The sequence below is a fragment of the Natator depressus genome, chromosome 17, assembly GCF_965152275.1.
Source record: "Natator depressus isolate rNatDep1 chromosome 17, rNatDep2.hap1, whole genome shotgun sequence".
Classification (NCBI taxonomy): Eukaryota; Metazoa; Chordata; order Testudines; family Cheloniidae; genus Natator; species Natator depressus.
In genome coordinates, this window is record NC_134250.1 from 6616668 (window position 1) to 6641480 (window position 24813).

General features: G+C 37.8%; 1 protein-coding gene across 9 annotated transcripts in view; it reads right to left on the bottom strand.

The window, feature by feature from the left end:
- Window positions 1-24813, bottom strand: part of BCAS3 (BCAS3 microtubule associated cell migration factor) — a 489647-nt gene that overhangs the window by 463651 nt on the left and 1183 nt on the right. For 7 of the 9 annotated variants that reach the window (XM_074974373.1, XM_074974372.1, XM_074974378.1 and 4 more), the window contains exons 2-7: window positions 24701-24785; window positions 24027-24114; window positions 20121-20175; window positions 17813-17888; window positions 15814-15920; window positions 2996-3077 (exon numbers count right to left, since the gene is read on the bottom strand). In XM_074974373.1, coding sequence (XP_074830474.1) covers window positions 2996-3077; window positions 15814-15920; window positions 17813-17888; window positions 20121-20175; window positions 24027-24097 — 391 coding nt within the window. In that variant the 5' untranslated portion in view covers window positions 24098-24114; window positions 24701-24785. Of the gene's footprint in view, window positions 1-2995; window positions 3078-15813; window positions 15921-17812; window positions 17889-20120; window positions 20176-24026; window positions 24115-24256; window positions 24302-24700; window positions 24786-24813 lie in introns of all 9 variants that reach the window. The other 2 variants (XM_074974376.1, XM_074974374.1) reach the window with 1 other exon arrangement.

The window sequence follows — 24813 nt, forward strand, 5'->3', positions numbered from 1 at the left end:
GCGAGTTTTGGTCAAACAGATATTGCCCAAACTGAGGTTCAGCCAGGACACTAACAGGGTAACTCCTCACGCTCTTAAAAGTGCCATGGGATCCTGGATGACAAAATTGTCAGGATCTTAATTCTAGACCAGACTTCTTAACCGATAATTAGCAAATCAACAGAAAATTTTAAGACAACAGAACAGCACCTGATGTTTTAGTGAAGCCCATCTCGTTATTTTAGCTATATCAAGTTAAAATGTTAGTATGCCGGTTCTCTCTTCTGAGAGCATAGTAGTTCCACTTTCAAAATACTGGAGATGATTATAAGCAAATGTGAACTGGCCTGTTATTTGGGAATTGCCTGTATTTGGGTTGAACAGTCTCAGATTTTAAGAGGATTTGCTTGTTTATGCATAGTTGCTCAAATTTTTCAGCAAACTCTTCCAGGAGGTTACTCAGAATTTCTGAAACAATGTAGTTGAGCAAGCAAGACAGCTGGTCTCAGAACTTGATAAAACCACATTTAAGTAATCTTCAAGAGAGGAGGTGGCTATTTGTACATTAAGAGACATGTTAAAAACCTCAAACACTGGAAAGGTCAATTTGTTTGAAAATGGTTTACTTAAAATAAGCAAAAAGAGGAACAAATTAAAAGCTAGCTCCACTCCAACTAGAAGAAACGACAAAGAATTCCCATTCCACTTATTTTTCTGATCAGAATGGGAAAGTAACTGTGTTTGAATACCAGAAAAAGCTTCAACGGCTGATACTTCAGGGGCACATGGGTGGTCTGTTATAATATTACAAGTTTTAGAAAATACTTATCATTTTTCCCAAACGTGAAATAAAAAAAGAGCCTTCATGTTTTTGGCAAACTTACTTACTTTTGAGAAAGCAAAATGTCGTCTTGAATTTAATGTATGCTATATTATTTACACTATATACTTTTTATTAAAGTTATTTCTTCATGTACATTAGGTTGGATCTCAAGCACTGCCTCTTGAACAGATGACAAAGAAAACTTAAAATCTTTTACTCATCCCAAGAGTTTGAAAGTTTGAGAAGGTAAGGACTACAAATCATGAATAAACTCTGCAGTGTATTTGAACATGAGCCTCTAACTATAAAAAGCATTTCTAATCCTATTGCTAGCAACCATCATCTTGCTAAGGAAAAAAAATGATACTTGGGGTAAAGGACGACAAGGTATTAATGGAGTGTCAATTCTATCATAATGATTGTAATAATTATTACAAAAATTGTAGTGGTTTAAAAACTGTTTTCTCAATTTTTCTTTACTGAAACTGTGGAGTCCTTTTGGAGTAGACTTTTAAAAATAAATTCCTGTCTCCCACATGTAGAACTTAAAAATCCCATGACAATTTTCCTAAGAGTGGGAGTTTGCTTCAGTATCCTTGATGAAAATTTTCCCTGCCTTCCGCTGTTGCACAGCATTCTATATGCTCTTTGACTGGGAGGGGTTGCAAGTGCTTTGGAGGACAGGATTCAAATTCAAAATGATCTGGACAAACTAGAGTACTGCTCTGAAGTACTCCACTTAGGAAGGAACAATCAATTGCACACATACAAAATGGGAAATGATTGCCTAGGAAGGAATACTGCAGAAAGGGATCTGAGGGTCATAGTGGACCACAAGCTAAATATTAGTCAACAGTGTAACGCTGTGGCAAAAAAAGCAAACATCATTCTGGGATGTATTAGCAGAAACGTTGTAAGCAGACATGAGAAGTAGTTTTTCTGCTCTACTCCACGCTGATTAGGCCTCAACTGGAGTACTGTGTCCAGTTCTGGGCACCACATTTCAAGAAAGATGTGGACAAATTGAAGAAAGCCCAGAAATTAAAAACTATTCAAGATCTATGAGAGAAGATTGAAAAAAGTGGGTTTGTTTAGCCTGGAAAAGAGAAGACTGAGAATGGACATGATAACAGTTTTCAAGTACATATAAAGTTGTTACAAGGAGGAGGTAGAAAAATTGTTCTCCTTAACCTCTGAGGATAGGACAAGAAGCAATGGGTTTAAATTGCAGCAAGGGCAGTTTAGGGCTGGACATTAGGAAAAACTTTCTAACCATCAGGGTAGTTAAGCACCGGAATAAATTGCCTCGGGAGGCTGTGAAATCTCCATCATTGGAGATTTTTAAGAGCAGGTTAGACAAACACCTGCCAGGGATGGTCTAAATAAAAACTTAGTTCTGCCATGAGTGCAAGGGCCTGGACTAGATGGCCTCTGGAGGTCCCTGCCAGTCCGACAATAGTTGCTCCTATGATAGGGAGATAGGATTTAAAACAAAACAATATCTGAAATCACCCCCCCAGCAGTATTTTAGATTAACACATTAATTGATAAATAATATAATAATTAATTATGAATATTATTATTTCAAATAGAAGCATAAGAGTCTCTAGAATATTTAAGATATCCAGGCCCAGCAGTTCTCTAGCTTATGAAGAAAGCAGCAGCTGGGGTTAAAAACAGGAGTTAAAAATTTTAAGTAATTCAGAATTATGGAGGGAAAAAAATCAAAAGCACTTAGAAAAGACACACACATTTTTGAGACCAAAATCTCATGCAGAAAAAAAAAGAGTCCATAGAACAAAGAAGCACTCCTGTGCATCTCTAGTACCCTCCGTTTATTGGTTCTTAACAGTGAACAAAGTTATGCTCATATATTTTTAAAAAGAAGCAGTTATCTTGGCAATTTTATGTCGCTGTCAGATAAAGTAACAAAAAAAATGTCTGGGAAACAGACCAAGTCAAGACTGGAGCATGGAACAAATAGATATGAAAATCAAGGAACAGTGATATTAGTAAAAACCAAACTACTCTGAAAGAGTAACTTATTTTAACTACACTTCTAACAAATGGAAAGCTGACATACCGGGCTATAACAAATATTCAAGTAAAACTTTTAAAGAAAAAATACTGATTCATTCAGTAGGTTGAAGAGAACATACATTTAGCTGTGAACTGTCACAACAATGCACTTACTGATTTGTGGAGCGGGCAAGATTCGTGCAGCTCGAACTGGGCCGTGTCGAACAGAAAAGAGTTCCTGGGCTTCACCACTGATCTGCATAATATACAAATTATAAACAACGTAAAGAATGTTACTTGTTTTAATAAACCATAAAAACTTCCCTCCTCCCATACCTAATTCACTAAGTATCATTTCTTAAACTTTGTCATGCCTTCCACATAGCACAAGTGAACCCACTTTGCAGAGTTTTGAGGGGTTCTTATGTGTTTGGCGCTGTAACAGGGTCACAGGATGCCCTATTGACAGTTGTTGAAACCATGAGTGATCTGCAGGTAAATTACCATATAGGTATTTAAGCTATAAACACATTTGCACTGGTACAACTGCATCTATGCTGATTTAACAACTTAAAAAAAAAAAAAAAAAAAACCACACAAAACAGATTTAGTTAAATCAATGCAAAAAACTATGTGTTAGGCCCCTAGGTGAGCTGTAGCTTTTCTTTGGAGCCAGGTAGGGACTCCAAAAATTAGAGGCAAAAGGAATTCACTAGAAATAAATTTCAGGGGAAGTGTTTTTCCTCTCTTCCCTGGTAATTTCCAGATGTGCTCAGCAAACTTAAATATTTCATACACTAAGTTAAGTTCTGGTTCACCCAAGACCTGGAACAGCAAACTGGAATAGAAAATATATTTCCTTTCTATCCAAGCATCTTCAAACCTGCCTCTGCCCCCCCCCCCCCAAAATCATACCCTTCCCCTAGAGAAGACATTTTAGAGGTCTTTACTATAATTTGTCAGTTATTTTTAACAGAGGTCCTTCACATCAAGAAATTCATGTTTTACATTAGGCTACATAAAATACAAGAGTGCAATACAACTTTCATAAGTATACTGTACATATTTCAGAAGATACAAGTCCTCAACTTGGCCACTGATTAATACAGTTTGTTGTACACACTGTATGTTTTATTAGAGAAGTCAAATGAATCTCTGATTAAGAGAATCAAATATTGGATTTAAAGGGTCAGAGAACCTGAAATCTTAGTGCACCATATATTGTATAGGTGTTAAAATTGTTTCAAAAGTACAAAGTCAAACTAATTGTTAGTCACTAATGGAAATCTTGAAAAGATTAAATCAAAAGTAGTTAAGAAGAATTTCCAGACTTCCTGTAAATGGTCGGTCACAATGTATTTTCATAACTGCTTGGTAATGGATCCGATATGGAATGTCAAACTTCAGGAAAATGGCAAACATTATGAAACTCATTTCCAAATAACTAAGAACTTAAAACAGATGTAATGAAGCTAAAAATTTAACCAACATGTTGGCATACTATTTTTGGAAGAGAGCTTGCCAAACAAGCATTTTACTATATCAGAAATGCATACAATTTGAAAGAAAGACCTCATAACTCGATAAGTATTAAACCATAAATCTAACACAACCTTTTAAAAATGTCTTTTTATATTTCTTCAATTACTTCCTGCAGTTTAGATGACAAGTTGGAAAAATAAAAATCCACTGCTATTTGAGCAACAAATCATGACCAGTAACTCCAACTCACACTTTGTTGCAACTTCTTAACTATAGCTTATCACCATTGCTAGAGATAATGTACGTCAAACTGCTGCTGCTTATCCCCTTGAACCATCTATTTGTTATGAAGACTATATGCAAATGCTATACTTTCTACAGTAAACACTCCACCTTTTTATAACTAAACATTGAACACTGACAACTTTATTTCAGTTTTCCACCTACTCTCCTGATTCAATTTAAAATAACATTCAGGACAGTACAAAAATTTTGGGAAATATTTGTCTTTACATTTCTCCCCAGGGACTTGGGGCCTATTCCAGTCTCACAACTGAATGAGTCAGGAGTAATACCAATTAAGTGATTAGAATTATTCCTGATATAGATGGCTATAAAACTGATGTAAGAAAGAGGAGACTCAGACCCTTAATCCATCCTGCTCTTATTTTATTAGGTAGATTATCAGCATCCGGGGTTTCAGAGTAGCAGCTGTGTTAGTCTGTATCCGCGAAAAGAACAGGCGTACTTGTGGTACCTTAGAGAAATTTGTTAGTCTCTAAAGTGCCACAAGTACTCCTTTTATCAGCATCACAGATTCTGCTTTGCCATTTAGTAACAGTGCTTGTACAGTACATAAAATTTTAATTATTCTATTTCTTTCAGAATAATTTCAGATTTAACAAATTAGTAATTTGATGACAGACAGTACGCTGCCTCTCCTAGAGCAGGAGGTGTGGTCCCTGCCCCAAAGAGCTTGCCACTCATGTTATGTACAAACCAAATGATAGTATGATGTTCAAAGTCAAACTGGTGAAGCTACGTTTCCCCGTGACACCCTCCACAGATTTAATTCTTCAATGGATCATGGGTTTTCTTGTTTGGGGGAGGAAAAAGGAAGAGAAAACAAGAGAGCCTGTACCAAGCATAATGGGCAACATGGAAGAAGGCACCAATGGGGCATGGTTAGGAAGGAAGGTTGGAGAGAGTAAAAAGTGAGAGAAGGAGTAAGAGGAAATGAAAGCAGAGATGTAGGCAGGAGTAGGTTTTGTATCTGTGGGAACACACCAGTTCTATAAAAAGGAAAAAGTGGGAAAGTATAAGACTTTGACACTATTATTATTGGCAGTTAAGGGGTTGTTTTTTTTTCCCAAAACCATGAAAGAGTGGTTCACATATGTATGCACACAAATGACTACAAAGGAAACAAAAAGGAAACAACATAACAGAAGTATGGAAGAAGTGATTCACATATGATACCAACCCAATTCAGTCACCTCGTGCTACTTTTTGAGCAAGCCAGCACATCAGCTCTAGCGCCAAACAAAGTAAGAGGCCCAACAGTAAAAAACAGTTAAGGAGGCCAAAACCCGCTTAACTGAGATTCTGATCTCAGATATAGCAAGTTTACAAAAGCATACATATTTCGTTAGGGATGCTGAAGAGGTGGTACAAGTTAAGGCTGAGATTTTCAAAGAAGCTTAAGGGAATTAGGTGCCCAAATCCCACTGAAACTCATTTGTAACAGGGTACATAACTCCGTTAGGCTTCCTTGGAAATCCCAGCCCAAGTTCCTTATGGCTATGCTGCTTTTCTTCTTCAATGTGTTGTATAAGCATTTACTTATTAGTCCTCCACACCTATGGAAGGTAGGCAGGTATTATTCCCATTTTACTGATAGGGGAAACTAAACCAAAAGGAAAGCAAAGCGAATTGCTCAAAGGCACAGAGTCAGTGGCCGAGCCAACATTAGAACTCCCACGCCACGACAGCATGTCCTTCTCTCCTACTTTAAGCAGCATAAAGACAGGGTGAAGATTTTAAAATCTTAATACATGCATTTTGTTGTTTACAGAACAGTAAAATCCTAGATGCTTCTTGGGTTTGTTTGCAAGGGGAACCTCTATGGTCTCGTTTGCAGTTTAAAACTTACATATTAGAATAAACAGGTTTCAAAACAGATTGGTCCCACCCAACAATACCTGTTCTTTTTTTTTTGTGATTTATGTTCGTAAAAGGACCTGAGTTATTAGCCTTGGAGACGGATGTCTTTTATTTATCCACAGAACAAGTAAAGCTTTATCACCATTGCCCTGGTAACATGTCCCAATCCTGACCGGAAAAGGACCATCTCCAGAGGAGAGTGACATTTGTACGGTCTCACAAGAACGGCCATACTGGGTCAGACCAATGGTCCATCTAACCCAGTAGCCTCTCTTCCAACAGTGGTCAATGCCAGGTGCTTCAAAGGAAATGAACAGAACAGGTAATCATCAAGTGATCCATCCCGTGTCCCCCATTCCCAGCTTCTGGCAAACAGAGGCGAGGGACACTTCAGAGCATGGTTTTGCATCCCTGCCCATCCTGGCTAATAGCCATTGCTGGACCTATCCTCAATGAACTTATCTTGTTCTTTTTTTGATCCCTATCATAGTCTTGGCCTTCACAACATCCTCCGGCAAAAAGTTCCAAAGGTTGACCGTGTGTTGTGTGAAGAAATACTTCCTTTTGTTTGTTTTAAACCTGCTTCCTACTAATCTCATTTGGTGACCCCCAGTTCTTGTATTATGAGGAGTAAACAACACTTCCTTATTTACTTTCTTCACACTAGTCATGGTTTTATAGACCTCTATCATATCCCCCCTTAGTCGTCTCTTTTCCAAGCTGAAGAGTCCCAGTCTTATTAATCTATCCTCATATGGAAGCTGTTCCGTACCCCTAAATCATTTTTGTTGTCCTTTTCTGAACATTTTCTAATTCCAATATATCTTTTTTGAGATGGGGCAACTAGTATTCAAGATGTGGGCGTACCATGGAATCAGACAGACAGAGGCAGAATGATATTTTCTGTCTTATTATCTATCCCTTTTCCTAATGATTCCCAACATTCTGTTCGCTTCTTTGACTGCCACTGCACATCTCTGCCGATTTAGTCCTCATCTCCTTGCTGAGACTGCCAACAAAGTGGGCCAAGGTTTTCTGACTTGGACACCTGTCCTGCTAGGAACTGGACTGGGAGAGACCACCACATAAGCCATACAGTCACATAATGGCTAACAACTTTCTCCCCACCAACCTGGGCTAGCTGTGAGTTGGCAACCAGAAGGTGGAAGGCTACACATCCCATTACCAATCCCCTGAGCAACTCAGTCTCCCAAACACAGACAAAATATAAATAGACTTTAAATTCTTCAGAAAGCACCTGCAGAGGAACAGGCTTGTGGCTGCCATTTTGGATTTGCTCCAGATAAGTAGTGAGTCCCTGTGGCAGCTTTCAATCTCTTAAAGGTTTTCTCTCCCATTCCAAAAGCAAAGAACATTTCCAAACAGGTTTTAAGAATTGAAAATGAAGCTTTAAAAGCAGCCTCAGGTACTCTTTCTATAGAAAGGGTGAATCCAAAATGACGGCCACAAGCTGGTGTGGTGGGACTTCGCAGCTTCCACAGTCCAAGGAGTCAAGACACAGGTTGGTTGTATTTTTAAAGCTTCAGATCTCTATGCAAGATTGCAAGCAAAGAATCCATCAAATTTCAGTTCAATTCCCTCTGGTTCTTTTCTCCTGATATGAGAACAGATTGAGGAAAGGGAGTGAAGCCATCCCCTCTTCCCTTAAACATTTTGGGCCAGTACTTCGTAAGTATGGCAGATCAGGGATCAATCTGGACCATTGCTTAATTTTTGATGAGAGACTTCTGTTGTTTAGGGCATACCAGTTTGAACCCATAGCAAACAAAAAGGTTTGTTTACACTGTAAGGAAGATAATATTTTCCAACCATAGAAAATAGGTTTCCTTCGGTCAAAAAATGCCAAACATACACCAAACCCAAAGAAGGAAAAAATAAATTAGAAATTTGACACTTAAAATAAAAATGCAAATTGTTAGTATACAATAACAGCACTGTCACACAAATACTTAGTGAAGATGTTAGGTAAGATATCAGAAATCTACCTTTTGGTTTTTAAATATTGTATTGAATGACAATAATATCGTAGGAAAACCTAAATTATTATTGATATCTGTATGAACTACTGTTTGACATGATCCAGTTCAAGAGAAATACTACCAAACAAGATATTTGAAGGGGGGGGGAGCAAGCAGCCAGAATTTTAGTGTTTACATTCAAATGTATAGTTGTAATAAAAAAAATAAATCTCTGTAGTGATAACAACCCAATTACTTTTGCATTAGGCAAAAGCATGAAGAGAGAAAGTGAAATAGCTAGAAATTGACTACTCAACTTTTCTTGTGTAAGTGGACAAATAAGAAAAAGTAAACAATCAGTGTTAATGATCAAAAGTAAAATTAGATTTGTAAAATTCTTTGTTTTAATAACCCAAACCATTATTAGTAACGTAGGGCATGTCTGCACTGCACACTCCTGGCAGTGGTGTACAGAGTACGTGTAGCTGCACATCACAGCAAAAAGCAGGCTGCACTCACACTGTGGTGTGTAACTATACACAGCAGCGAAAGGCTCTGGCAGGGAAAGACAGTGGGGACTTCTGGAACCCTTCCTTGCTGTTTCCCTGCTGCTTGCCTATCCCCTCTGCCAGAGTCCTTCACTCCAGGTTCCAAATACTGGGGAGGCAGCAGGATGCTATGCTACTAAAAACAGGAGCATAGATAAGGAGACACTGCTTGGATGTGCAGAGAACCATGTTGGGTCAGGCATGCCTCTATTCTACTTACCTAAGCCATGCCTCACCATCTACACTGGCTATTTATAACCATGCTAGGGAACATGCAATGTGTATTGTATATGCCACTGTAAAGCATATGCAGTGTAGACATATCCACAGGCCACTTGTTTCTTAAAATAAGACTGCCTACCCATCCCCCCACATCAGACATATCCCTCTGAACAAACAGACACTTTTCCTAGGCACATTAACAGCTCAACATGAGAACCTGTAAGGATGTGTGATACAAATATAAATGCGCTATATAGAACAGCTGTTTGCAGCAGCCAGTTGGAGTGAGGCTACCCTTTTCATTCTCCCCTATTTGGTATAAACTTTCTGTATGCCTAGATGCGTGTTCTCCCTTTGCCTGGAGAACAGAACAGTGGAGATATCTAAGAACATTATAAAACTCTTCCCAGTGGGTTGAATGAAGTGTTAAAATTGCAGCCACTATGGAAAACAGAGGACATTAAATAAAAATACAAAATAAATAAACAAACAAAAAATACAAAATAAAAAAGTAAATAAAATACAAAGTGTAGTTAAGCAGCTTGCTAATGCATTTGGTCACAGATGCATCAATACTACCATTATAAATGTAACATGTTTTGAGGGGGTTTAACATGCTCAGGCTGCAGACTACATACATGTTTGTAATTTGGGACCGTGTTTCTTCACCCCTGCCCTCAACACCCACAAGAAGAAAAGAAGCAGGTGTATGGAGAACCATCAGGATATGGACAGAATGATACTTTATAGCTCTCCTTTCTTGCTTTGCCCTCTAACCAAGGAGGGTCCCATGGAATGCCCTTCAAAGACCTTGTTTCACTGCTCAAACAGGTGTGTTTTTTACCTTGGTGTAACTAACAGATGCGAGCTATCCTGAGGTAAAAACCACAGTGAAGATCAGGCACTTTAGTTTTACTGCAAGGTAAACGCACCCCACTCAACCAGTGGAAGGCTTGCACTGCAGTAAAACCAAAGTGCCTTGGGATAGCTCATGCGTGTTAGTTACTCCAAGGTTAAAAAGGGCCCTTTTTTAGCAGTGAAGACAAGGCCAAAGCCTACTCATACTACCACTCCATCTGCCAAAGGGTTTGCTGCAGAGCGGTGTGATGTTTTCCTTTTCTTTCTCTCCCCAGGTTCTGAGTACATTATAAATCACACAGCTTTACAACACAATTGGCTGTGCAAGTTATGTGTGTTAAAACAAAACCAGTACTCTTTTAAATCTGTACAGAACTCAAAACATTTGTAGTATGAAAAGAAAAACAAACAAACAAACCTAGAAGAATGATTAGCCCAGTCCCTGTCCTTATGCCCACCTCCCAAGTCTTCTGATGCTTTTAAAGGTTACACATCTCGGTCAGTCTCAGATTTTTCTAAGTGCCTACTGCAAGCCTGCACCAGGGTCTCCATGTTGGGGATGACTGTTCAGGTCCCAATATCCTCTGGTCAGAAGAAACTGGGAAGAAAGCACTTAATTTGTCATTAGCTTCCTACTGCATAAGTCACAGGCACTTTTACCACCATTGACTAAACTGGGGAAGGAAGGGAGAATGGAACTGGTTTTCCCAGCCACCACCATGCTTTTTCGAGAACTGAGGAAGGGAAAAGAATTCACACACACACACACACACACACACACACACACACAACTAGCTCCTGCATTTGCAGTAGACTGTGTAACACATTAAAAATCTTAATATTTATTAACTGGTAAATATTGGCCCATCATTTTTACATTATGACAATGAAACAAAGGAAAAGTCAGAGAATAGCATGCCATCCTTAACTTGCCCAGCTATGACCAGTATTCCATGGGTCTCTAATCAGTGGATGTAATCAACCCTTAAGCTGCCATACCAATAAAGACCGAAGTAGCAGCATTGTACCACAACTTTTACAACATATATTTAAATATACGTTATGTTTACTATTATGCAGTTCCCTTTGAACAGTCAAAGTTCCTAATTTATTAAAATTAATGCCTAATAACTCTGTTCTAACTGAATAGGGAAAATCTAAATTAATGTCGCTTTCTACTTCTGAAACCTCCTGTGTACAATGAAAAAAGTTATCACCCACAAAAGCAGCCAAAATGCATTTCTGTGAATAGGAATAAATATCTAAAACAGATTCTTGTAAACCACATTAAGCATAAACCAATTCCAACTGCTTTCTGGTTCTGACACTGTATTTGAAATACAAGACTGAGGGCAAAGGGAAAACAAATTCCAAACACAACACAAAACCACATTGCACAATTACTGAATGGGAACTTGTAGTCATTACTTTTGTATAATCCCAGATTTCTTCCCACTTCGAAAGGCATATTTTAAAAACACTTTTAACCTTCCCACCCCCATTTCAAAACAAAGATCAAAGAAAACCAGTTTGGATGGATACCTTCTGCATCTTATACAATACAGATTTAGACATTACACCTCAGAACTCCAGCCGTTACTTCAGCACCCAGCAGTCCAAACATTATTTCAGTCCTTTGAAGCCGATCAAATGGTATCTTCCATTTGCAAGTAACACTTCTGTAGTCAAAGATCTTTCTCCAAGGAAATGTTAATGTAAAACCACTCAGACTGCAGAGACATACATACACTCCTGGAGGCAGACTACAAAGGTGTTTAGAAGTCAATGTAACACCATTATGAAAAGCGTCAGCTTAGTAGCTGTCATAAACACTTCATAATCACGCAGACGCAAACTGGACTGCCTGCAGCTCATTATTTTATTATGTACTGAATAGGGGTCCAACTGAAGGAGGAAAGAAATCACAATGCTACAGATGATAGCCTCAGTGTATAGCTTTTCACTTAAACTTTGGGACTCTTGCTTCTTAAAACAGAAAGGGCTTCTAAATAAAATCTTACAGATTTCTCTTGTCAGGTTTCTTGAGCTTTAGCGTGCTAAAAATAACAGTGTGGATATTGCAGCTAGCTAGCTGCCCAAGTACAAGCCAGCCTTACTAGGAGGTCCTTACTTGGGTGGCTAGCCTGCGCCACTGCCCACACCACAAAGTCTACACTGCTATTTTTAGCATGCTACCTGAAGCCGAGCTCGCACGCATCTGTCTCTACCCGCTCTGGGAGGTGCGCCCCCAACTGCAGTGTAGCCAGACCCTAAGAGGATGCAGAAAGGATACATATACAGAATATATGCTATTGCCAAGTGAATGGCATAATTTTGTATATAAAGTCACTTTGCCACACAACTGCCAATTCTTTTTGTACCTGGACCCTAAATAGCAATAGGAAGAGGGTAGGCAAGTGTAGATTATGCTATGTCCTTTCTTCTTAGGAGTCTCAGATACAAATCCCCAATCCACAGAATATCGAAGTTTAGAAAAAATTATCTAACTGGGAAACCAAACGAGGAATAACATGAATGCCAAGGAAAACATTCCAAAATTATATTGTTAAACACATAAGTGGGCAATACTGTTCATATAATCTGCAACTACACAATCCCTGGCTGTGATTTTATCAGATCTCACAAGCTATATGAATAGGAGGCCTCAGAGGAAAACCCTAGGTGCTGCAGAAAGTAGGGATGGTCATTCAGTAGCTGGCATTCTTTCCCCCCCTCCACCACCATGTCAGTGAAGACTTAATTTCAATCAAGAATACATACCACTGACACCAGCCCAGTTATGGAACTGACAATTATATAATTAATCAAATTCCCGTTCAACCAAATCCCCTTGTATAAGTAAGCACCCTTCTCACCCCACAGCATATAAATCTTATTGACCAAAGTAACAAAGGACTGATCCCAAAGAAACCACACTGGACTTCTCCTTTGTAATATATTTAATCCATGTCCCAAAATTTATGATGGGCCACTCCAGCACCACAAAACACATATTAATTATTCAGGAAAGGCTTGCATCTATGTTCTAACTTTGGAGATCTAAAAACTTCCAGGTGGCACCACTCTCCCTCATAAATGAAGCATACAAATAGCAAATAATAGTTTTTCCACATTTGCTCCAAAAATATTTCCCTCTTTCCTACTGGCCTCAAATGCTGCGGGAAAACGGATACCCTGAAGTACTGCAAACCTCCTGACATTTATCCCAGCTACAATGGCTCACATTGCCAAGACACGTATATCAAATAACACCTACAGATAACCCATCTCGAACTCATCATGAATCTGCTCCAGAGTCACTTTCCTGAGGCTGCAAAGCAATGAATGTCACTTTATTTCAGAGACTAGATTCATACATGGTCACAACACAGTTTGCCGTTCAGAGCGTGTTACTTTGACATCTCATGCCCTGCTCCAAGCTGAGCATTCTCAAAGAGGGGCAACAAGTCTTCAGAACACAACTCTATTCCTATTTAGACTGCCTCAGCTTGTGTATCAACTTGAACACATTCTCAAGCTCAGAAAGAACTTTCTGAAAGCTGCTGAAGGGCTTCCTTATGCAAAAATCAATCATACCAATAGGGGTTTGTGATTTCCTAGTTTCATTTTTTCTTAGTATTTATTAGCCTAATAAAAAGGAACAACAAGAAATAGAAAATATTCCATTGTGAAATACACTGGAAAAACATGTAAACTGGCTGTGTGGAGACTGCTCTATTGACAGAAGAGACAAGGAATTTGTAGTTATATGACATTGTTTGGCCTAACTATGGTACCTCCATGCAAAAAAAAAAAAAGGATTCCCTCCACCCAAAAGGAGGGAAATGGAGTTCTCCAAGACACTCCTACGCCACCCCTCTTGCCCTCCCCCTACACATAAGACCCCATCTCATAGCAATCTTCCCCTTGGTTAGGAGTATAGATGGCTTCCTTCAGAGACACTCATTTCTTCAGCTACAGAGAGTCACCTGATAAGGAAGCAAGACACTCTCCTACCTCGTGCCCAGGGCAAGAATATACTATATCAACAGAGAACTGATCCCTTGCCAGATGAAGACCCAAACTCTAATCTCTTCTACTGTAAACTAGCCCAGAGAAGTCCAAGATCACACCACCAGGTGTGTGCCTCTATACACCTTTCAGTAAACACTTATCTGTTCAAATAAATTCATTAGAGAAAGTTCAAAGAAGTTATGTTATAGAAAAATCTTTAACTTAGATCAGTGTATATAATCTCTGTGTACTCTAACTTATTTGTTCAGAATCCTGTTAGGATCGCTGGTACTACTGACGCTGTACTATATTTTTTAGCTCAATATCTTAGTGACACCTAATGTTTGTTCCCTGTAATACACATGACGAATAAAGCATAGCGATTTTTTAAAAGGTTTAAATACTCACTTTTTGTATAAGAATATTTTCAAGTTTAAAAAGTTTTAATTGGATACAAAAATTATTTTGCATGCTAAATTCTTATACAGTAGTATATACTGTGACTTCCTTACTCAAGAAGTAAACAAACCAATTTGGTTTTTCTACAAACGTACTTTTTTAAAAAGTTTAAAGACAAAAATACAGCAGCACCCAAATGTTCCATTCTGCTCCATTCAAAATAAAGGTCTTGAATATGAGAAACAACTGTAGTTCCTCAGGAAATCTAAGAAAATATACAAATTCCCAAATTCCACATGAAGTACGGTCGGGTACATTTGGGGCCTCTTATTTTACACTGCCACCCCCAAAACTGCAGGCTCTGAACTTCCTAAAAAAGGTTTTCTTCCTCCTCTTTAACAGAAAAGACAAATTGCGAGAAAAATTCCATTTCTGTCTCCCTCCTGTAAAAGCAATGATTAGTCCTTAACACAGCTCCCAAGCTGGTGTGCAAAAGTACTTTCAAAGAGAAAATGAAATTCCATTTAATTTCCTAAAATGTAGCTTGCTGCATAAAAACTACTCTCTTTCTCACCCAGGGAGGGATGAAAAGGAAAAATATTTTCCAGAAAGGCTCTGTATTCTACAAAGAGGAGAAATTTCATCCAGTATGCGCACTGGGTTTATTTTGAAGTATTGGACACACTAGATTTTATGAGTTAAGAATTTTATCACATACCATACTAAACTTTATTCTAAGTTCAAGAAATTTGGGGGAAATTTCCCAAATTAAGTCCATGTGCTCAAACCATTCTGAAACACAAATTGCATGCTATGTATGACAGAATAAAATTAAATCCATATGCACATACAGACTTTAAATAAAATTAAAATTGCAAATCATGTACATGACAGACACACATTGTGACTGTAAAATGCTATTAATATTGTCATGCTTGCATTCCTGGGAAATGTAAATCCTTTTCATAATTTTTCATAGAACAGTTGAATTTACCCTTCCTCCTTAGTGTGGACTTCTTTCCCCTATATTTATAGGATATTAACTTCTCTGTAATGTTACACCCTGCTCCAAATCAAAAAATTACCTTTACAGCAAGTATCCAAATTAAAAAAACCCTCAGATTTAAAGGTAGGTAGTTTAATATTTGGTGTTAACTCACACTCTTAAATTAATCTTATGTTAAACCATTTTACATGTACAACATATGCTGTAGCCTTCTACTGTTTAGTTGAAAGTAATATAGTTTGTTATAAAAAATTAGATATGGCATAAAATCAGCATCTCAAAGAGGCTTGTTTTCTGCAGACAGAGTTATTATGTACTTACGGGTATGCTCCAGATCTGTATTCCATCACTGTACCCAATCATCAGCAGCAAAGGTGGTTCATTGCCAGTGCTATGTATCTCATGAAACTCCATATTCCTTGATGTATCTAAATTGGATTTAAATATCAAAACGAACATTAAGTTAGGACAAATTATGTTTAATGTCTGGTATACTGGACACACTTTTTGAAATCCATATTCATATTATAATTAAACGCACAGCAATGTGCTTTTTAATCCTTAACTCCTATAACTGAAAAAATAGTGAAAAAAAATGTTCCTTTAGACACAAGTAATAAGATCTGTAATTAGAGTTTTATTTGAGAGGGTACAAAATAACAGTTTAGAGGGAGTGATGATGGGAAACTTCCTACACAGCATAAGAAAGGAGGCTATGACAAGATGACTCAGAGGTCTTTGTCATTCCTACCTTCTATGATTATTAGCACACGATCAAGTTATTTTTCTATAAGCACCATGAAATTCTAGAAAAGCACCTCTTCACATTTCACAGTTACTACTCTGAAGCCAAGTTTACAAAATATATACAGTCTACAGTACTCTTCTACTTAAGAGATTTAGCTACAGAAATTATTAGTGCATTTAGAAGGAACGATTGAGTACACAGAAAATAGAGGGATCGGTGATTCCTTCTTCAGTACTTTTTCAGAGGTACTTTGTCTATTTAGGAAAAAAGAGAGGTCTTTTTATTGAGCAAATATTATCATCTGTAAGCTACATTACTGCCAGTTCATGTAATGCTATCGTATGGACAAATCAGAAGAAAATCACAGAGGAGCAACAAAATAATAATTATAACAAAGATGACACTTATGTAGCACTTTGATGATCAAAGCTTTTTACACATATTATCTAATGCTCACAACACCCCTCTGAAAAAGGCAATTTCCATAAAACTATGAAGGTGCTATAGGAAATATATCAAGACAGACTAAAATAACCAAATGTTTTTATATCTTGGCTAAGGCCGCTCTACCCTAAAGTTAGCAAGAAGCATAATGTTCTGAAAGCACGTAAACTTCCGACAGGCAGGGAGAAGAACTCTTCAGGATGGTACAAGAGTATAACCAAGACTAAGATGATTAAACTGAACTAAGGTAAATTTAGGATGAATATGAAAAATAAAGGTTTCATTGGATATGTTTGATTTTCTGTCATACTGTGGCAAGTGAAAGGACATGACGAAAGCCCCAGTGGCTGGGACATTTACAAATGCACAGCAAGGAAAAAGAAACCTACTAGAAAACAATCACGCACTGGCCTTGAGCATGAGGCAGTGAGATATACAAGCTAACCTAACAGGTCTTTTCCGTCTCTAACATCTATAAATTTGTGAACTAGGAATCTTTTTGCCATTCCAACAGCTATAAGAAGTATAACTTGCCCTCCTTACCACCAGGACATGAAGATTCCCTGTCATGTCATACTATCACGAAAGCATAAGCTTTCGCGAGCTACAGCATGGAATGCATCCGATAAAGTGAGCTGTAGCTCGCGAAAGCTTATGCTCAAATAAATTGGTTAGTCTCTAAGGTGCCACAAGTACTCCTTTTCTTTTTATGACTCTGCAGCCATTCAATATGTGTGCATGAAGCCACTGGGAGAGATAATTAGGTGATTCATGCTACAAACCTACGAATACATGGATTACACTCAGCCCTATGTCTTGTTTTCAACTGATCTGGATAGTGAGGAGGCCAAGGGGCTTTGCTCTGGAATTTGGTGACCTCACTAATCCTATAACACCAGAGTTCGCTCACCTTCACATTTCAAGAAATTTGCTGAGTAAAGGCCTGTCTATTCACTCAGGATTTTACACAATAACGATTCATTCCTGGTTAGTAAGGACTAGAAAGGGAGTTCTGTTTGAGCCAACTCTTGTCTAAACTGTGATTTTTTAATTTTGCTAGTTTTAAATTATTGTATATGGGCCCAAAAGATACAGAAATAAAACTGAAAGAGTGAGATAAAACCATACCATTTAAGTCTGCATTTTCAAATCTGACCCATACTATTTTTTCTTTTTCTTCTGTTGGTGGAGTACCACTGTAGGCCTACACACAAAAAAGAGAAAGGTTGAAAGAAAATGAAGTATAACATCTTTATTTTCTGCTCTCTGTATACAGCACATCGGGTAATGCAAGGAAAACAAGAATTGTTGCATATTCTTATTGCATGCATACAATTATTGCATACTTATATCCTCAGCATTTCTGGGAGGTTTTGAGAGGAGTGGTTCCCTGGTCAACACATTTAATCTTAAATATAATTCAACTAGTGTACCAACACTTATTAAAGTAAAAAAGTGGCAAGACACACAACCAAAGACCTTCCAGGTACAGAGAATAAAAGCCAACTGGCTTCTAAGAAACATAAACCTTGTATTAAATTGGACAGAACAGATAATAGATGTTTCTATAATCCTTGATTTTGTCAGTTTAAACTATTTTTAAATAGAATAAAAAGAGGATCTTTAGAGAGAGGTATGTGTATTCCTTTAATTCCTTTCTGACCCACTTAAACACTTTATAAGCGTGGCTGAAAAAACAGAAGCCTTTCTTTCCTACGAAGCTCATTCCTACTGTGACATTTTAATTATATACCTATGATTTTAATATAACCAAAATATTTAAGTTTGAAACAGAAGGTACTGTAACTAAATCAAAGCAGATCCATACTTCAGTTAAATATATTCTACAGATGCCCCTAAAGAGATGAGGTACAAGAGAAATTGGAATGAAGCTTCTTGGTGTTTCTAGACAACCTAAGTTTTACAGTTCTCAGGAGAAACTGCAGTAATCAGAGTATGAGCTACAGAGGCAATACCATTGTTTCCAAGTGAATTATTGTAAGATACTGTGCAGTATTTTGGATTAAATATGAAAAGAACTTGTATAATCACTATGTGCATGCTGGACAAGCAATAATATGCACTCAATGTGTAAATAAAAAATTAGTGTTGTATTATTTTTCAAAACAAAGCATGTTCCACGCTTACAAGGCAAATTGACTTGTAAAATATAACTAAGAGTGCATCTTTTTAACTATGGAGAAAAAATATCTGAGTATAAGAACAGGTTAAAACACAACAATTCCTTCAATAGAAGTTTGACTATCCTTACTTTTACATCATAGCTTGAATCACAACATGAAAAAATACATTTGGCAAATTATTAATAGTCAGAACCTTCAGTGGGAAACTTTTCCTAACAGGAGTCAGGGTGTGCCAATTTCTTTTTAAAAAAGAAATTTCTAGCTTGTATAATTAACTTATTACTATTATTAACTGATTCCAGCTATGAATCAATTCAATGTTGCCTTCCTGAGTGGACAGGTAAACAGTTACAGTTCCGCTACTACTGTCCACAGCTTTCCCAAATACCAGGAGCATGAAATTAATCCCACTCTGATCAGTTTCAGCCTGCTACTTAGAACCACCTGGGCAGCACTGAGGTGACCACAGCCATATCAATTCATTCTGCAGTTACTTGGGAAAGCTAGAAACCAGGGCTATTCTTAGGGGAGAATGACCCAAGATATGGAGTGGGGCAGAAAAGCAGAATGACAGATTCAGGTGTGCCTCACAGCAAGCTGGAGAAGGGGTAAATTAGCAAATCTCCTCCACCCAGCAGCAACCTGAAGGTTCTGAGGCAAGTGGAGAAAGGAAGAGAGGAAAAGAGAAAAACCCCTCCCCTTCTCCTTTCCAGCAAATGTTAAACTTGCAAAACAAGCAGGTGTGTATCAAACTTTTCTGATGCCTATTAGCCAGACGTTGACACAAAAACTCATGAGTTCCTAAGTACGGTCCAGAAATACCAGCTTGGTAGGAGTCCCAGCAATTAGGAGGGTTGGGCTTCCCACAAAAATGTTGTCTATCTACCTCACAAGTAAGCCTCTGCCTTTCATTGCTACCACTACCACATCTTTAAGTGGGCAGAAAATGTAACCCTCTCTCGCTAGTACATATATGAGACATTTTTCAAGCCTTGTTTTTAAATACTTTGGCCAAGACTTTGACCTGACAGTGATTTTGGGTGCCCAATTGGAAACACCTCAAAAGCACCTGATTTTCAGACCGTACGCACCTTCTGAAAGTCAGGCCCTTTTAAGGTGTCTAAGATGGGTGACCAAACAAAATAAATAAATAAAAAAACTGAAGCACTCAAAATTACCAGTCAGCCACTTTTTAAAATGTTGATCTTTGTATAAATTGGACTATCTAGCTGCAACTTACTTATACGTATTACTAGCGCTGTGAAGAGAGTGGGTTTGTTTTAGGCCCTTACCTGTGGCACAACATCTTGAAGAAATGTAACAACACTTTCCATATATGACTGTTCCCTGGAAAAGAAGAGTCCTTAATTACTATGGAAGTCTAAATACAGACATAAATACACTGACTATTATTTACCACTGGGGAAAATGATGCAGACTATGCCTTAGTTTAGATTATCTGCAAAAGAATGATTGGCAACCCATTGGATAATAACTGCACAGAAAATTACATTTGCCTTGACTGATGGAGAAACCTCCAATTCCAGTCTGTATGGTTTCTTTACAAATTTGTGGGGTTACATTTTGCTTTTTACACTATACACCTACTCAACTACATTTAAAATGTCCCCAATTATTCCACTTAGAAAAATACGGTGTTACCCCTTGCTGGTGTGCAATTCAAGGTATAAGAGAACCTCAGAATTACAAACACTTCGGGAATGGAGGTTGTTCAAAGCTCTGAAACGTTCGTAACTTTGAACAAAATGTTTTGGTTGTGCTTTCAAAAGTTTCCAATTGAACATTGACTTAATACAGCTTTGAAACTTTACTCTGCAGAAGAAAAACGCTGCTTTTACCCATCTTAATTTAAATTAAACAAGCACAGAAACAGTTTCCTTACCTTGTCAAATCTTTATTTTAAAACTTTCCCTTTATTTTAGTAGTTTTATGTTTAACATGGTACTGTATTGTACAGTATTTGCCCTTCTTTGGGGGAGGGGAGAGGGGAAATCTCTGATGCCTGATTGCGTACTTCCAGTTCCAAATGATGCATGCGGTTGACCGGTCAGTTCATAACTCTGGTGTTCGTTACTCTGAGGTTCTACTGTACTACACAATACCCATATAGTCTGGAAAATTTGGAACCCGATTTCTTGATAAACTGCCTATCCCACACTAGTCATAAAGTAAGGGCACTGAAGTCTGTAAAGGATTAAGTCGTCTCTGCCTGTCACATGTCTGGGCAAAGTGTAAAAGGAAAGGAAAGCTGGGTCAAAGGAGAAGGCTGTATCCTTTTCCCTCCTGGCTGGCTGAAGCAAGCAAAGCCTTTGGGAATTATTCTTCAGTGTTTTTCCATTTGCTTTTTGTTTTGCGATTGATTTGTGGACAATAAAACAAGCCCTGAAGAAAGGGCATTAAAAGACTAATAGCTGAAACATTATTTCTCTTCCTGGGCTGGGGAAACTACCCGCCAGCTTACATATGCTAGGCACTATCCTGAAGCTAAGAGAGGCTAGAGATTTCTACTATCTATTCCCGAGATAAAGCTGACTAAGATTAGCGGGAAGGCATTTTCAGTAGAGGTCTTACACTGTGGAACTCACTCCTCTTGGCAATTCATTATCAGCTGCACTTCAGAGTGCAGTGGTGTATAATGCAAGGCACATTTGTTCTGATGGACTTTAACTAAGGCTTTTATTAAGGTATCTTACGTAAGAGAGACGTGAGTCTCTCAGATATGCTGTGTAACTGCTGAGCAACAAAATATGTAGACTCACCCCATAAGGCTGATGATATCTTTGTATAATGCTAGTCACCTAACTTGGCAATGGACAACATGTTCAGCTGCCCATATAATTTTTTAAAAGTTAGTGGTGATTCTAAATTTTATTCAGCTAACTCTCTGCATCCAACAAATTTGACATACTTCAGATTAATGATTATTTTGGTACATATTCAATCTGTTTTAACATAACTACTTAAGCGTTAAGTCTTGAATTACCAATAGCAGCAAATACAAGTTGTTGCCACTACTGCCCTTGCTGCTGGAACAAAGAAATCCAGATTCCTGCTACCAAAAGGCTCAGCCACTTTCCTTCTAAATAAAACTGTGTAAATATCTTGTCCACATAAAATGTTGTGGACATTCAGTACTTGGAAGCCTTTGTTCTCTCCAGTCATGACAGCACTAGGGGAGGAGATGTAAGTTTCTGCATGCACTTTTATAACAGGACAGTCCTACAGCTCCATGAGCATCACTTCTAAATGTAACAAGTTGCCTGCCCTGTGAAATGAAGGCAAATCTGAAAAATTGTTCCTGAAGATCGAGAAACAGTTTATTCCAGACCAAGACTGAGAAAAGTGGATACAAAGATTACTAAACTAAAGAGAGTTTATCATAGTAGTTAGAGCAGAGCACTTTAAGACAAGACACCTGCTTTCTATTCCTGATTGACTCATTGTGTAATCTTGGCCAGGTCATGATCTCTGTCTCTCTATAAACTTGTCTATTCTACAGGATAATTAAAACATAATTAATGTTTATGTATAACAGCCTTAACAAAAGGGTGGTAATGTCTTCATTTCATAAATGTGTGCTGATGCTTTCCAAAGTATATCTTTAATGAGTAAGCCAAGCAGGCATGCTTTGGAAATGTTTTGTTCAATGTATGTAGACTAAACCTCTCTTGGAAAGAAATTAAGCAATGGTTAGCAAACAGAATGCTGAAGGCTAAGAACTTCTGAGACAATTTCTTCTTTGATGTACTTATTTAAAAAAAAAAAAAAAAAAAAAAAAAAACCTATGAAACTTCTAATTAGTTTTTAGCCAGGTAATTGATAAATCAGTATTTGAAGTACACCCCAAGCTAGCTTCTCTTTTGCATGTGCTTCTCTTGTTTTTGTGGATTGTTAATATATTCTGCCATTTGTTTGATAACCTACTGTTTCAAAATGAGAGCAGGAGGTTCAAGTTTGTAGCATGCTACCCAGAAAATTCAATTCTGAGATAAAGAATGAGTGATGTACCCATAACGGAGATATGCAGGTTGGGAAAACAAACTGGAAAATAATCCCCACACAAAAAGTACATAATCAAATATTCTTATGGAGTTTTTCTTTTTTAATTATTGTTTTTCCAGAGAACAAGCTCACTCCACAGAACAGGTTACTACAATCAGAACTGCATTTGGCAAATTGCAAGATTTCTTCTACAGGCTTCTCCTCCTTTCTATGAAAGCTTAGGTTGCAAAGACCCAGTTGTTTATGCAATTCAGTGAGTTACAGGAACAACTGCATTTTATTTGTTCCTGCTAAAAATCAAGTGAATCCTGAGATCTAAATAGACAGCCATCCCCATCATTACCATGGTTCATGTTTTGTCAGCTCTTGTAAGTAAAGTACAAGTTGCCAAAACATACATGATATTGCAATGCAATACCATAGCAAAAAAAACTAGCCAGCAGCATAATGCCACCACTGAGAAAATTTCACCCATTCTGCTACAAAAGGACTTAGGACAGGCAAGTTTTCTGGTTACTCTAATTGAGGATGTTCACCATTCAACCATTGACATGTGAAGGTAACTTAGGGAGACCTGGCAAAGGTAGGAAAGTCTGTTACGCACTGTATTTTTTTTTTTTTTAAAACCTTCACTGTACTTGTCTTCTCTGTTCTCCTGAGCAAGCAGTACACTGACATCCACAGCAACCTCACTTACTGAGGCAGTGCAGATAACAGCAGCTTTATACCTTTTAATATAAGAATGGAACAGAGGGAGACAGCAGTGGCGGGGGGGGGAGGAAATCTACAAATGCCCACTAAGCACAAGTTTGTTATGACTCAGTTGTATCTAGCGTCGAGTTTGTTTAGCAAGCAAAATATGTTTTGCAGTCATTTCTTGTTTATATATAAAGTGTTCAATCATCTACCCTGTAACTTGTAATGTTGGTGAACATTTTGGCCTACCAATCTCAAATGTATCCCTTTCAAAGAGAATGCCTGCTGTGTATAATCTTGTAAATCTGGAAAGAGGCGTTTATTTACTTCCTTTTCCCGGAAAATACTGAGCACAACAAAACTGTACTGTTCATGACAAGAAGTTGCTGCTGATTTTGAGAGGACCACGTACTTGCTGTACAGGAACATTCTAGGGATTTCAGACAAAGGTAATCGGACATCTTCTAAAACATGCTTACGTGACAGCCTGGGGGCGAACCACAACTCCCCCTGTACATCGGCTAGGGCGGCGAGGAGATTCTGTTGCCATCGTTGCTCTGCAGATACCTATGGGCAGTAGATTTTTTTTAAAATAATCATTTATAGGGAAATGTTTATTTATATAAGTCAATTTCTCTAGCTAGCATGACTGTAAGCTCTTCGAGATGAAGGACCATTCTCTCAGATACATCTAAATCACTATACTCACCTCTGGCACTGTTTAAATAAATCTCTTCTTGTTCAATATCCCAATCTACACCACAGGAAAAAAGGGAAAACAAAATCTTGCATGGTAAAATGAGTTTTATTTAAAGAAAACCATGTATTATGTAAACTGCACATATGCACCAACATCTTAGGAAAATATATAACAACAAATTTTATAAATACACTAACTGCATTACACCAGCTTGAGAGCAGCATTTCATCATGAGATACTGACCAGGAAAAATACACACATAAATTACAGAAACATAGACTTAATCACAATGAATATGCTCTTGGGAAACAAGACATTGAGTAAGTAATCACAATGGCTAGGGTTAAAACCAATGCATAAGATTTCACAAAACAAAAGCATTCTGCTTTTTGTTGTTCAGAACAATTCAGATCAGTTCTCTTATGTAGAAAAACAAAACAGTTTTTTACTCACAGGGCAAAAGGCATTGACCAGACACCAGTAATTATGACAGGTCCTAATCACGCCCCTCAACAGCTTCTATCATCCAATTAGCAATCTAGCAACAACAAAACAACAACAGTTGA